At 42.0% G+C, this 12758-nt stretch overlaps 1 protein-coding gene across 1 annotated transcript in view; it reads left to right on the forward strand.

Moving 5' to 3' along the window:
• KIAA2012 (KIAA2012 ortholog) overlaps positions 1–12758 on the forward strand; it is a 758941-nt gene that overhangs the window by 443096 nt on the left and 303087 nt on the right. Inside the window, exon 14 of the mRNA XM_078680227.1 lies at positions 4389–4463. Within this exon, the coding sequence (XP_078536353.1) occupies positions 4389–4463 (75 nt within the window). The remainder of the gene's footprint in view (positions 1–4388; positions 4464–12758) is intronic.

Below are 12758 nucleotides of genomic sequence, written 5' to 3' on the forward strand. Positions count from 1 at the left end.
TGGTCTGGGCGCCGAAGCTGTTGTGTATGTTGGCGATCTTGTGGTGGAAGAATGAGGCGAATGAATTGCAGAGGTCTTGCGAGGGCGTGATATCGGTGTTGCTGGCGCTGGGGTTGGAGAGCTCTTTTACAATGCTGAAGAGTTCCTTGCTGTTGTGGGTGTTGTTGTCCAGTCTTTCTCTGAATGCTGTCCTTTTGGTGGTGCAGATCAGCTGGTGGTGTTTGCGGATGGCGTTCTTGAGGGCTGTCATGTTTTCTGTTGACTGGTCGTGGTGCCAGGCTTTCTCGATGGTGCGGCAGGATTCCTTGGAGTCTTCAAGGTCGTTGGTGAACCACGAGGCTTTCTTGCTTCCGGGTGCGCTGGGGGATTCTTCAGTGGTGCAAGGGCATCGGCACAGTTGGCGAGCCACTGTGTGAGGTTGTGGGCTGCTTCGTTGGGGTCCGTAGTGGTGGTGGGAGGGTTCTGGCTCAGCGAGGTGGTGAGCTGGTTGGTGGTGATCTTGCTCCAGCATCTTCGGGGAGCCTGTTGCGGGTAGTGGTGGGTTGTGGTTTTTCTGAAATTGAAGTGGACGCAGCTGTGATCTGTCCAGTATAGTTCGGTGGAGTGGCTGAAGGAGATGTGGTTGCTGGAGGAGAAGACTGGGTCAAGCGTGTGGCCGGCGTAGTGGGTGGGGGTGTTCACCAGTTGTTTGAGTCCGAGGTTGGCGAGGTTGTCCAGCAGGGTGGTGGTGTTGTTGTCATTGTTATTTTCCAGGTGGAAGTTGAGGTCCCCTAGGAGGATGTAATCTGAGGAGGTGAGGGTAAGCGGGCTGATGAAGTCTGCGATGGCTTCGATGAATTGTGTGCGTGGTCCCGGGGGTCTGTAGATGAGGGTGCCTCTGAGGGTGGTCTTGGGGTCGGTGTGTATCAGGAAGTGGCGGTGCTCGGTGGCGGTGAGGGTGTCGTCGGAGTTGGTCGTGATGCGGATGGTGTTTGTGTGGACGATGGCGATGCCTCCTCCGGTTTGGTTGGCGCGGTCCCTCCGGATGATCTTGTATCCATCCAGGATGGCTATGGCGATGTCGGGGGCTGAGGAGGCGTTCATCCAGGTTTCCGCGAGGAAAGCGACGTCCGGCGCTGTTGTGTCGAGGAGGTTGCAGAGTTCGACGGCGTGCCTGTGGACGGAGGGGGTGTTGAGCAGTATGCACTTGAGGTGGTTCTTGCTGGTGCCTGGTCTGGCGGGTGCGGTCAGGTCCGGAGGCAAGTGAATTTGCAGGCTTTGCAAGTGAAGGGTCCGTGGGTGCGTTTCGGGGTGGCTCGGTGGCAGGCGGGGGACCGGCCGGTGTTGAGTGCGCTGAGGGTGGCGGCATCGTAGCTCTGTTGGGTTGGGTGGCAACGTCGAGGGTAAGGGGTCCTAGCACTGGGCACGGTCCAGGCGCGGACGGGCGCAGACGGGCTTGCCTTAGGCGTGCCTTCGGCATGCCAGCGGCGCGCCCGCTGCGCGGCCGCTGCGCGGCCGCTGCGCGTCCTCCGTATGAGGGGGAGAGGGAGGGAGGAGCAGCTGGGAGGCGGGAGCGGGGCGGCCAATGGGAAGCGATGGGGCGGGGCCGCGGGGGATGCGAGCGGCGGGAAAAAGAGTGTCACAGAAGGCAAGAGGGGGCAGGGGGGGAGAGACCGGCACAGCGGCACAGCTAAACTAAAGGAAAAAAAAAACAGGGGGCACAAGTGGAAATGAGGGTGAGGTCAGAACCAGCCAGAAATTACAGACAACAGGGGGCAGTGAAAAACCGAGCAGCAGACCAGTCTGCAAGGCAGCAGACAACAGGAGCGGTAGCAGCGGTGCACAGGGGGTCTGCGCAGTGACAGAGAGAGTGACCTGCCTGGTCACAGGGTCAAGGGTCGCTCCCCTTGACCCTGTAAATCTCACCCATTCCAGAATTTGCACTTTACCTCAATGTTTGTTAGACAGCAGTTATACTAGTAAATTGGATTGCCCCCAACTTTCCCCACTATTTGTTAGATTGTTCAAATAGTAAATTAACAATCCCACACACATGCCAGTCGCCTCGTGTATGCTGTTTCTCCTATGTTTGTTGGACTGGAGTTAGAATAGTAAATGTCAACCCCGGCATCCTCATCCTGTCACCTAATGTATGTCTTTTCCCCAATGTTTGTCGGACTGTAACTTAAATCAAAATTTCCAATCTAACGTCCACCGCCCAATGTATGGAGCTGGAGTTGGAATAGTAAATTTGACCAGCTTCCTATGTTTGCAAATTCCGCAAAGCCTGTTAGACTTGAGTTAGAATAATACGTCAGAGTCTCTCCTCCAGCACAATGTATGCATTTTCCCCAATGTTGTTAGGGTTCTAGTTAAAATTGGGGTTATGTTACTTCATCCTGGAATTTCTAAAGATGTTTCCTGCATATTTAATTTGTAAGTATATATTTTTAATGTATCTTTTTTCTTACTACTATTTTGTGTTGTGTTTTAGTATTTTCGAAATATAATTTGTTATATATTTTTAAAACATATTTAGAATGTTTTATAAATGTAAAATGTTTTGATTTTTTATTGTTTATAGTGTGTTTTATTATTTAATATACATTAAAATGTTGTTTTAAACTATTTTTGTAATACACGTATTGTTATATTTATGCTATAATTTTTTATTGGTATTATAGTGATAAAATTACATTACATTTATTTTTTAGACTATTTTTAAGATAATAAATTAATGTATATGTAATTTGTTTGTTAAATATTTATTAACGTATAGCACATGTTTAAAAAATGTTTTAACTTTTATTTCAAACTACAATAATGCACATTTTATTGAAATACATACACTTACCAATATAATGTCACTATTTTGGACTACAATATATTGGCAGATGGGATTTGTGTACTTTACCTTATATGTATGTATAATCAATATTTTGGTTGTTAATATTTTGACAGAAATTTTTTTGTGCCACTGTACTTTTGAGGTTGACATTCTATCAAACAACCAAAAACAATCTTTAATCTTCAGTTATGAATACAAAGATTGGATGGGTAAATCATACCTGCCAATTCACAAATTAATTACATTAGTGAGAAGGGGGCAGGACCTTTTTCCAAGTGCACCTAATAGGCTTTCTGCCCCTCACCAAGCCATCCACCGCTCCCAAAGAAAACAAAATAAAGGGGCTGATTACAATGTCGGTCGGAGTTGCTTCCGATCTTCACGTCACAGTCCAGGACCAACCAACCAACCTCCGGTCGACGGGTCTGACCGCCTGATTACAATGTGACTGAATACTGTTCAGTCGCATACTCTCATTTCTCTATGGGAGCTTGTGCTACGGCCATAAGCCGCCCATAATACAGGCTTCCACGAAGTAATGGGTGTGTGTGTAAAACCCTGCACCCTGTGGCATGCACCCAGGTACACCATTGGCCACCAACCGTAGGCCGTGGAGTCAAGAGGGCCCAACTAGGGACCCCTAAAGTCGCTTTCTGACGGCCTTTCTATGTCGGAAAGGCCGGCACGGAAAGGCTGTCGGACATCGACATCGGAATCCCGACGGCGGAATCACTGTCCATAGGGGATTACAGTGCGGGTCTGACCAGCTGGATTTCTCCGACAGCCGGAATGACCGGCCGGTTTACGCTCCGACCGCTGACATCATAATTCACCGGTCAGACCACAAACCAACCGTGCCGGTCGGAAAGCCACCGAGCACAGTTGAATAACTTCTGACTAGCGGTCAGAGGCTTTCCGAAAGACATAGTAATCGACCCCAAAGGCTCATTGAGGCTGTGCTGATATCCTGGGGTGTTTATACATCTACTAATGTACATCAGTGGCTTATTGCCTCCGAAAACGAGTTGGAAATCCACTGCTTACAGTGGTTTTCAGCTCATTTTCCCTGCCACTTTGTGATTTTTGCTCCTCACAGGGTGATCATGTGAAGGGACCCGAAATCATGTGACACACAATTACATCGTGTCAGTTGGCAGGTGTGGTTAAATGGCTAACCTTACTGTTTACCTACTGTGTTGAATATTGACTATTTAAACAGATTTGTGCAATATTTAATAGTTCTACCATTGTTATACGAGGATTTTGTTTTTGCAGGCATTTAATATACTCACATGTATATAGACTGGAAAAGTACTTTTGCATACTTCAAATCAAGATATATAATATATTATGTACTTGTGTACACTCCACAAATAGCACCTTACGGAGTAGGAAGCAAACGCTTGGCCATGGGCAGAGACCAACATTAATGTTCATAACCTACAAAAGACTGAATGCCAAAGCTGGTTTGATGAGTCACATAATGCGATCTTCTACTGTGAATTTATTGATGCTGAAGAAGCAGTAGGTCAAAACCTTTATTATTGATTTTCTTTTTAAGATTGATTCAGAAGATACAGTGAGCACATCTAGTGATCAGCTTGTAGGAACCCTGGACAAGAAGCATGCTGACAGAGTAAGTCATTCTAGTGGTTTTCATTCACAAATATTTACATTAATTAAGAAAAACGAGAATCTGTGAAGGCTGAGAGAGTTGAAGACAAAAATCGGGTAGTGAGATTGAGAGAAACTGGGAAGGAGGATCCAATAGCATATACTTGAATACCATTCTGTGGAATACAATGGCAGATTCTGCATAATATGTTGCCCAGCAATGGGATTGTTCTCTGATTCAACAGAGCTGAGCGTATTCCTTTGCAAAAGTGCTACACTCTGTTGCACAGTTATGGGTAGGTCCGCCAGGACAATAATGAGCACACTCTCAAGTATAAAAAGTAGAGATGTGCGAACTTCGCATGATTTGCTTTCATGTAATTATGCAAAATGTGGCAAAATTATGCATTATTACATGAAATGTAAATTTGCAGTATATTTTACCTCAAAATGTCTCCTCGCATCAATTTGTGACACGAGAATGCATTTGTTCTAAAAGAAAAGTGCAAAAAACAAAAGTAACATGAACAACAGCCGCCTATGTTTTCTTGTTCCTAGGACTGGCACGTTCGCTTTAAATTATTAAACATATTTGTGCAAAGACATGCAGTCTTTTCTACATAATAATACATCACCATCCTTCTTCCAAACAGAGAGAAAGTCATCAGACCTCCAAACTGTTTTCTTTCCATTAGCCTTACTTACATACTTACTGGCAAGTCCCACAAACCCCATTCTCTCATTGTATACAGTTAAGCAATAAAAACACACATCCGTTCAAATAGGTATTTTTTTGTAAGCAACCAATTTTAAATGAGTCAACATTTTAGATCTTCTTTTGCTGTTTTAATTAGCTTTTTTAGTTTTCCACTCACTCTTTCTATTGGAAATAAACGTTATTACAGATATAAAAAACAAAGCATACCATAAATATAGTTAATAAACCTATCTTTTGAAACCAGATTGACCATTTTAGAAAAAAATATATTGCAGAATATTGTTGTCAGTGTCACAGAATGCAAGATAAAATTGGTTTATCATCTTCTGGAAATAATGGTTATTGTAAATGACGTTTAGGAATATAAATATTAGCTATGATGTTTAGGTAAGAGATTTTACAAAAATGATTATACTGTGGGAACAATCATGAACAATGGGCCGGCTCATAATGGTGGTGAAACTGACACTGACAGCCTGTCGGTGGTGGTTTCACCACTACTGTAAGCAGCAGGTCTTACGCCCGCCACATTACACTGGTGGCCATGCATTTGGTGGTCGGGAAGACCGAACGCCACAGTTCTGAGGGGCTCAAGGGCTCCGGTCAGAACGTCGGAAGGGACTCATATGCCCTTTTCCGCCTGCCTTTTTCATGTCAGGTAACACACCATGAAAAGGCAGGCGAGAAGGGACTTTGGGAACCTGTAGCGCCCCCTACATATACCTGCACCATGTGGCAGGCACTGCATGGTGCCTGCCACATAGAGCAGGGGTATGTTATATGTCCCGTTTTTACATTGCGGCGGGTGCCGCAGCCAGCAGCACCCGCCACAATGTAAAATATAGTTATTGCGACCACCATGGTGGCGGTTGCATATTAATTACCCATGTGGCACAGCCACTTTTTAGGCAGGCGGTCCCACTCCCCAGTACTATGGCGTACAGACTGAAGTCTGTCCGCCATCGTAATCAGCCCCTTAGTTCTTAGTAAATTTGTTGTATTTTGTGCAGTAGTTATGCAGATATTATGTTAACCATATTCTCTTTTGCTACTCATTCTTAAAACCATGATCAAATTCTAAAGGTATATTTTTTATTGTTATCGATTAGTGATGTTGTCCAGCGGGGATTTGCATTATCCTGTATTATGGAGTCAACTGCCAGTGGTTGAGCACACAGCATATGCTCGTTCATAGAGAAACAGCTCCACACCAAGAAGCATTTCAAAAATGATCATTGGCAAAGTCAATAGGTCTCAGGTTGCCTGCTGACCTTTTGGCTTTGTTAACGGTTTTCTTGTTTGTGAATGGTTTTTATATGACATACCTGTACAGCTAGCTAGTTAAGGGTTGGCCCCATGAACAAACTGTGTGCAAACAGGGAGGAGTACGTCACAAACAACTATTTAACATAAGTTAGGAACAATTTGAAAAATAATATGAATTGTCCCACAGAGAATGAATCAAATATGAAGTTTTATAGTTCAGAAATATGAGTTCAAATTCCATTAAGGCACTAGCAGCACGTTCAGTGTTACATAGATGATAGCAGTGTATTTTTTTAAAATTTATTTATTTATCAGAGTTTTATATAGCGTGAACTAGACCCGAGACATCAGGTATCAGAGCGCTTTACATGAGCACCAGTTTCGTTATAGATGAATACATAAATTTTTTTGTTAGGCACGGGGAGATTAAGTGATTTGACCGGAATCACAGGATGTTGGGCGTCGTTGCCGAGACACAAACCTGGTTCCCCAGGTCCGAGGTCGACAGCTCTAGCCGCAAGGCTACATCCTCTCCCCAGATATCATAGAACTATGTAACAGTGATTAAAATGTGAAATCATAAAAGTGTGAGAGTGCTGTCACCAGTGAGTAGAGAAGGAACACATGTTCATACATAGTACTATGGTTCTAACTTTATATGTAAGTGGAACATGGGGGATTGTTACAGTTCTGTTGTACCACATAATTCAATATCTGCACGTTCTATCCCCTCCTCCACTCTTTACTCCACCATGACCCAGGTGAGTATATGATACCTGCAGATCTATTCCGTTAAGGTGAGGTCTTGCCAACACTGATTATCTGTTCCTTGCAACCTAGTGTCTTCAGTCTGTATCTGTTAAACCTCAGCTTAATTCAGGTTTCCTTCATCCCTTTATCAGTCCAGGTACCCCTTCCATTGATAACTACGTTTCTAATCTTCAGTGGACCAACCATCCCATTTTTCTCAAACTTCTTGGGGCATTCTCTGCCGTCGTATACCAGTTTCAATGGCATACATTCATTTCCCTCATCTAATTCTGAATGTGTGTATACTTTGCCAGGGCCGGTCTTAGGAATTGTGGGGCCCTGGGCGAAATGGAAGATGCGAGGCCCCTCTAATTTTCATGTGACATCACATCCGGGGCCGGCGGCGGGGCCCCCCTGAGAAACACACACACTCTCGATATTATTAGACGGACGGAAGAATGCACTGTGCTGTGCTCACCACTGCGCAGCGCTTTTCCCCAGGCCATCATCATTTATTATTCCCGCAACTGCGGGGCCGGCGGCGGGGCCCCCCTGAGCGCGAGGCCCTGGGCAGCTGCACATACCGCCCATGGCTAGGACCGGCCCTGTACTTTGCTCTTCCACATTTCTGTACAATTTCTCTTTATGCAAATAGGAAATCCAGGTTGATAAGGAGTTTTTTGTATGATGTGATGTCTGAATTCCCCCATATTTCCAGCAGTACTAGGGGTAACTGCCCGTCCATCTGTGCACCCGCTGCTGTCCAAAATGGTTAAAGATTCGGGCAGTCCCATTAATTATGTATGTGCCAGCCCTTCTGACCACAGATGTGTAGACAATTACTGTCTCCCGCTCTGCATATTTTGTACAGGAGTATCCTGGTATAGTATACCATGTGTAATAGTTTTGGTAGGATTAGGCACACGTGCACTTGTATTGTGACTTCTCCTGGAAATTACAGTGCATCCCTCAATATTGTCTAGCTCCTCTTTATCTGTGTGCCAGTCTGACCACAATTTATCTAGTTAACTCTGTGTATTGTATGTGAGGGAAATTGTCTTTGTGATCATATCCATTCCACTAACCATCTTTCTAGGGGGCAATCCTTTTTGGTTTCCTCTCCTAGGGGAATCCTTGCTTGCAGCACTTGGTGCAGTTGAAAATATTTAAATATTTGTGTGGGTGCCATGTCATATTTGTCCCTAAGGTGTTGGAATGGTACTTTATCATTTGTAAAATAAAAATGTTAAATTTGTGTTGCATTCCTAGTAGAAGTTTAGGATAGAATGTAAACTAACTTATAACAGATTTAAATGTTAGTTTATTATGTTTTTGAAAATATTTTATAAAGTTGAAGAGAATTTGTTTGTTTTTTAATGCTGCACTGAATAGCAAATTTTACCGCTCCACAATCCAAAACCTTCCCTATTGTTGCACTCATTAGTGTGGGAATAGTACAATTTACCCCTCCACAATGCAACAGTTTCTCTATTGTTACATGAATAGTACGCTTTAAAGCAAACACAAGGTGATGATGGATGGAGCGCTGACACTTTCAGACACTCACTCCCACTCACAGATCTGGGTTGAATCCATCATTGTTCTTTAGTTCAGAACCAATCATATGCAAATCAGTCTTGACCCTGTTCCTCATGAGAACAGTCCAGCCCGAACTGCCAAGCCAGGTCTTCTCTGGACCGGAAGCAAGCATCCTGGGACCGGGTTTGGGGTAATACCCCTCATCAGCCAGACTAGTTTGAATCCAGTGGCAAAGTGAGTTAGGGACCCACATTTGGACATACCCTGCCAACTTAGGGCAAACAAAGCAAAAACAAGGAGATGATGGACAGAGCGCTGAAACCTTTTAGACACTCACCCTCAGTCACAGATCTGGGTTGAATTCATCATTGTTCTTTAGCTCACTTCGACACATATGCAAATCAGCCTTGACCCTGTTCCTCATGGAAACAGTCCAGCCAAAACTGCCAAGCCAGTGGGAATAGTACATTTTAACACTCCGCAATCCAACATTTTCCCTAGTGTTGCACTGACTGGAGTGGGAATGGTACATTTTACCCCTCCGCAATTGAACAATTTCTCTACTGTGGCACTTACTGGAGTGTGAATAGGGAATTATACTCATCCGCAATCCAACACTTACTCTACTGTTGCTCTGACTGGAGTGGGAATGGTAAGTTTTACCCCTCCAAAATTCAACACGTTCGCTACTGTTGCACTGTTTGGAGTGGAAATGGTAAATGTTACCTCTTCACAAACCAACATTAGCCCTAGTGTTGCTCTGATGGAAGTGGGAATAGTAAATTTTACCCCTCCGAAATTCAACACTTTTGCTATTGTTGTACTGACTGGGGTGGGAAGAGTACATTTTACCACTCCGCAATACAACACTTTTCCTACTGTTGCACTGACTGGAGTGGGAATAGTAAATTTTAACACTCCGCAATCCAACATTTTCCGTAGTTTTGCACTGACTGATGTGGGAATAGTAAATGTTACCCCTCAGCAATCTAACACTTTCTCTACTGCTGCACTTACTGGAGTGTAAATAGTAAATTATACCCCTTCGCAATCCTAAATTTACTCTACTGTTCGCTGACTGGAGTGGGAATAGTTAATTTTACCCTTCCGAAATTCAACACTTTCGCTACTGTTGCACTGACTGGGGTGGGAATAGTAAATTTCACCATTCAGAAATCCAACACTTTCTCTACTGTTGCACTGACTGGAGTGATCATAGTAAATTGGATCGCTCCACAATCTAACATTTTCCCACCTGTTGCACTGACTGGAGTGCGAATATTAAATGTTACACCTCTGCAAACCAACATTTTCCATAGTGTTGCACTGACTCGTGTGGGACTAGGGACTTTTACCCCTCCGCAATCCAACAGGTTACCTACTGCTAGTGTGAATGGTGTTCGAATACTTAATTTTGCCTGTCCGCTATCTAACACTTTCTCTACTGTAAAAATGACTGCAGTGGGTATAGTAATTATTACCCCTGTGTGATGTATCAGGGGTAGGGGAAGGAGGCCGCTCCTTCCGCTATCTGGCAGCAAAATTGTGGAACTCATTACCGGCCCACATACGAGAACTGGACGACTTGTTGGCTTTCAGGAAGGCAGTTAAAACTTAAATTTTTCCCTTAAAAAAATAAGTTCTTTCTGGAATTTGTCTTACTGGGCTCCACCGTAGTATGCTGTTCTTCTAGCTGCTGAAAGCGCCGGGACGCCCCTTTGCTGGGGCAGGTGAGCACTATACAAGTAGTTATAACATAACTTAACAGTTTTCCTATTGTTGCATTGTGTGAACTGGGAGGAGTGAATTTTATACATCCTTAGTCCAAAACTTTGACTACTCTTGTATAAATTGTAGTAGGAATAGTATATATATTAAATGTAAAATGTTATAATTTATTTTATATTGTTATAATTTATATTATGTTTTTGTTTATTTAAAATTATAATATTTATAATTTTTAATGTTTTAAAAAGTTTTGTATTAAATTGTAAAATATTTATATATATATATATATATATATATATATATATATATATATATATATTTGTTTACTTATATATATATGAGGCAACCGCCGAATGCGTCATGCCAATACCAAAGAATTCCTGTAAAGCCCTGCGGTGTTCCCCGATTCTTTTCAACCGAGAAGAATAGCTCAGTGATGTCATCAGTGATGTCATTTGAGATGTCATCAGTGATGTCATCAGTGATGTCATTTGAGATGTCATCAGTGATGTCACTGACCATGTCATGAATGATGTAATATGTGACATCATCAGCAGTGGATTGCGGGCGTGCGAGTTATAGTGAGTCCAACTAACTATAACGTGGGAATTTCAATGGTTTTGTATGAGTAAAATGTTCAGCTAACTATAACTGGTGTGAAACCTATGGTTTTTTTCAGTGAATTTCAAAGGTTTTTTAAATGCTAATTCCTAACTATAACGATTGTGAAACCTATATTTTTTTTAGTGAATTTGAAAGGTTTTTTAAATGCTAATTCCTAACTATAACGATTGTGAAACCTATGGTTTTTTTAGTGAATTTCAAAGGTTTTTTAAAAGCTAATTCCTTGCTATATCGAGTTTGTTACCTATGATTTTTAATGTGAATTATTAAGTTTTTTTATTAGCTGTTTTTATAACTATTAATTATTATATTTTGTATATTTTTTTTCCTAAAATTAATTTTTCAATGTATTTTTCATGTGTTTTTTTTAATCATTTTGCCTCAGAGCGCTCAGGGTGCGCGCACCGGTTAGCGTAGCGAGAGCGCTAATCCCGCGTGCGGAAAAAAAAGTATGTATTTAAAGTAAATAATAAAATTAGGAGTTCATGACAAACGGAACCTTAATCTATATTTTGTTTTGTACAGAGTTTTGGTGATTTTAATGGTTATATTTTAGATGTATATAACTAATTAATTGGCTTTTAGCTTTTATATCATTTTAAAAGTTGGACATAGCCGTTGCCATGATGACTCTTGTAAATAGATGCCTAATTTTTGTAGATGGTACTTTTTGATGAATGACAACTGTATATACCAAACAGTATTTATTATTCGTGACAATTCCCTTGTAATACATGTGCATTTCGGACATTTATGTCGCAATGTAAGAGTTTAAACAACGTGGAAACACCAACAGTATTTTTTCTGTTTCCATTGCATGTGATGGCACTTTGCACTTTAAAAGGGTGAACAGCCCTCTTGACGCTTGTCATGTGATCAAGGCTATCTCTAGCCGAAACGCGTCATCGCGGACTGGTGCTGGGCTAGCATTCAATAAAAATATTTGCACCATTTCTGGGTCTCGCTGCTCCTGTTTTCCTGTTCGACAGTGACCGTTGTTGCTGACTATTTCGACGTGGGAGCACTACGTACCTCATATATATATATATTTTTATATATATATATATATATATATTTGTTTACTTATATATATATATGAGGCAACCGCCGAATGCGTCATGCCAATCCCAAAGAATTCCTGTAAAGCCCTGCGGTGTTCCCCGATTCTTTTCAACCGAGAAGAATAGCTCAGTGATGTCATCAGTGATGTCATTTGAGATGTCATCAGTGATGTCATCAGTGATGTCATTTGAGATGTCATCAGTGATGTCACTGACCATGTCATGAATGATGTAATATGTGACATCATCAGCAGTGGATTGCGGGCGTGCGAGTTATAGTGAGTCCAACTAACTATAACGTGGGAATTTCAATGGTTTTGTATGAGTAAAATGTTCAGCTAACTATAACTGGTGTGAAACCTATGGTTTTTTTCAGTGAATTTCAAAGGTTTTTTAAATGCTAATTCCTAACTATAACGATTGTGAAACCTATGTTTTTTTTAGTGAATTTCAAAGGTTTTTTAAATGCTAATTCCTAACTATAACGATTGTGAAACCTATGTTTTTTTTTTGTGAATTTCAAAGGTTTTTTAAAAGCTAATTCCTTGCTATATCGAGTTTGTTACCTATGATTTTTAATGTGAATTATTAAGTTTTTTTATTAGCTGTTTTTATAACTATTAATTATTAT

The sequence above is a fragment of the Lissotriton helveticus genome, chromosome 3_1 (genome assembly GCF_964261635.1).
Source record: "Lissotriton helveticus chromosome 3_1, aLisHel1.1, whole genome shotgun sequence".
Classification (NCBI taxonomy): domain Eukaryota; kingdom Metazoa; phylum Chordata; class Amphibia; order Caudata; family Salamandridae; genus Lissotriton; species Lissotriton helveticus.